Raw genomic sequence first — 3,040 nt, 5'->3', positions numbered from 1 at the left:
GGGGGGGGGGCCGAGTCAGTCTTCAGAAATGGAAGGATCAGGCCCAGATCATTCAAGGTGCTGAGTACTTACACGTGCCACTGCACTCGGTGCTCAGTTACTCTCAGGGCACAAGGCCCTGCAGAGCTGCAAAGTCCTGGGGGATATAGACAGCTGGCGTAGGAAGTTGTTTTATAATAGGAAACTTGATTTTTTTTTTTTTACATTGGTTACATACGGATAAAAGAATTATTTCCATAAAAGGTGATATCCCGTCCCAGTGTTTAAAAAGACTAGGATACCCATTGCACATGGTGGATTACTATAAACACTGCTATGGTGTGTTTTGTATTAGTCAAGTGTTAACTATTTTTGTATCCATTTGCTCCTCACTTCATTTGTCTCACTGGCAAAAAAACCCACCGTGAGCAGCACCCACTGGGAGCCACCCCAGCAAGACTGAGCAGAGAGGGTGATTTATGGGAAAGCACACATGCATACACAATGCTTCTTTTTAGGACTTTTAACTTCACAATTTGGATTCAGCATTCTCAGATATCGAATGGTTGATGCTATTACACAGAGGAAAAGGAAACAGCAGGGTAGTTGCTCTTATCGCTACCTGAAAGAGGCTCTTGCAAAATTAAGTTGCCCTAGCAGTCAAGGCAGCCTAAGGGGGCTGCACTTAAACCAAGAGTCTTATTCTAAAGAGAGGTGATAGAATAGCCTCATTGCAGGACCCCATCCTGCACCTTCCCCAAGGAGCAGCCTTGTAGTTACAAACTCCAGTAAACTTATTTGCCATTTAGGTTTGTTGGGTTGTGGTTTTTTTTTGTTTTGTTTTTTTTTAATGATTAAGGCTTTTCCTTTGCTTCACAGTGCTTAGTACATGCATAGCTGTTTGCATCCTGGAAGCTCTTTGCAAATACTAAGTCAGTCTTGTTACAACACATGAGCGAGGCAAGCGTCACTCATTTTACAACACGAGACGGAGAATCGGACAAACCGTCACAGAGCACGTGATTTGCCTAGAGCTGAAGAGCAAATCCGTGTTGGAGTTAAGGTGCGGGAGTTTCTAGTGCCTGGTTCTCTGCTTACTTTGGAAGGCTCCGCTGCCTTTCAGCAGCTGATCGTCTCCTGGAGCTAGTTATGAATGTGACTTTTCTAGGGATGCTGGTGACTACATGGCAGAACCCAGTTCAGGATTTAGGGCTCTCTCAGAACCCATCAGCCAGCATACCCAGGTCTGATCCAAAGACAGCAAGAGCCTTTTGAACTGTGTCTTCAAAAGGCTTTGAATCAGGCACTCTCAGGAAGCCTAAAAATCAATTCAGCCACGTTAGCCTTGCACAGACAGGAGGGGGAAACTGGAGTTGCTGCAACTCATCTTCTTAGCATGCCTGAGAAGCCTGCTCCAAGTGCTCACCTCCGTGGCGACCTCAGCAGGCTTGCAGCAGGCTTTGCAACTGGGATTGTCAAAGGAGCCCAAAGGAGTCAGGCTCTTACATTCATTGGAAGTTGAAAATTAACACAGTCTGGTTCCGTGGAAAAGCCAGGCTTCTGTGCATTACCCCATGTTACTATTATTGTGCATTATGTTATGACAGCAGCCGGGTGCCCCCATCAGAAAGAAGATGCCTTTATATTTGGGGGTCTTACAGAACCCAGAATGAGAGGCAGTCTCTGCCCCAGGGAGTATAAAATCTGAACGTGGCATCCAAGTCAGGTCGCGGCAGGAGGAATCTCACCCCCCAAACTCCTTCCTTGAAACTCAGACTTTGGGAGAAATGAACTACCAGGGAATCCTACTGCCCTCTACTTACCATTCCCACTACGAGTTAACCCAGCTGCTCTGAATCCTCAACTCGGAGATGAAGACACAACCGTGAGCATCAGACCTCCAAGAGCCATCCTTAAAATGTTCAAAAGATCAGGGGTTTGTTCAGTGCCATTCCCACCTTTGCAATCAGAGGCAGGGAACAACACCACCTCATTAAAAATGTGTTTCGAGTCTATTATAGTATCTAGGACAAATTGTTTCCTATTATGACACGGCAAGGTATATTTTGTCCGAGCAGCTTCTGAGAAACACTTGCTCATGATGACTTATTTGAGACTGTAACAGGTTCCCCACCTGCTTCCAGTGCTATCAAATGAATTTCTGACTCAACCGGATATCTAGTTTCCCCCAATCTTGGTGGCAGGATACCCCGACAGCGATCTGCCAGGAGGGCGGTTCGTGTTCAACACCACAATTCACTCAAATCCCAAGGCAGGAAAAACCTTTGGCTTGCAGCTATGAAGTGAGAAGAACTTGAGCACTTCACAATTTGTGACGCCAACCGAATATGGGAGCAATACCCAGCATTATCTCACGAGGAGCACGATCCAAATGCCCGCTGAAGTCAGCCGGCATCTTCCCGCTGACCGCGGCGGGCACTGGGCCGAACGCTTCTCCAGCAGCGAAGTCTCGGCTCGTCCTCATTTGTGGGCAGCAATTTACAACTCGGCTCGTGACCCCTTTTGACACTCGGTGGGACATCTGTGCAACTATGCGATGCAAAACACGCGCGCGCTCTTTGGCGCTCTCGTTGCCGCAGCCTTGCTCCTGTCCGACCGGTCCCGGGGGACCTCGCCGCGCAAACGCCCCCCAAAACCCTTCTCCCTCAGCGCGGGGGCATCCGCCGACCCCCGGGAAAGGGGGGGATCCGCGAAAGACGACTATGCTCAATGAAAAAGTATGCACGTAGGCGCCCTCACAACCCAAAGGGCTCCATGCCCCGCTGGAAACGTTTCAGGGGTCCGCAACTACGTTTTGAAAAAGGGCTTAAGAGCATCCCCTCCGGCCCGCAGGCGGCCAGGGACGCTCGGGCCGGGGCAGGAGGGCGAGGAGCAGGGAGGACGCTGCAGGGGCTGAGGAGGGTCCCGCTCACCTGGCGCAGGTGCCGGAGCAGCTCGGTGGCCTCGTGCTGGCGGCCCTGCTGGACGAGCAGCAGCAGGTCCTGCACCAGCCCCACGCGGCGGCGGTAGGGGGGCGCCGCCCTGGCCCCGCCGTCCCGGC

At 50.8% G+C, this 3,040-nt stretch overlaps 1 protein-coding gene across 1 annotated transcript in view; it reads right to left on the bottom strand.

Moving 5' to 3' along the window:
* Window positions 1-3,038, bottom strand: part of LRRC75A (leucine rich repeat containing 75A) — a gene marked incomplete at its 5' end in the record, with an annotated part of 163,478 nt that extends 160,440 nt beyond the window's left edge. Inside the window, one exon of the mRNA XM_019545305.1 lies at window positions 2,913-3,038. Coding sequence (XP_019400850.1) covers window positions 2,913-3,038 — 126 coding nt within the window. The remainder of the gene's footprint in view (window positions 1-2,912) is intronic.
* Window positions 3,039-3,040: the final 2 nt, after the last annotated feature.

The sequence above is a fragment of the Crocodylus porosus genome, unplaced genomic scaffold, assembly GCF_001723895.1.
Source record: "Crocodylus porosus isolate Cpor-Errol unplaced genomic scaffold, CroPor_comp1, whole genome shotgun sequence".
Lineage (NCBI taxonomy): Eukaryota > Metazoa > Chordata > Crocodylia > Crocodylidae > Crocodylus > Crocodylus porosus.
This window is presented reverse-complemented; position numbering and strand designations above follow the sequence as displayed.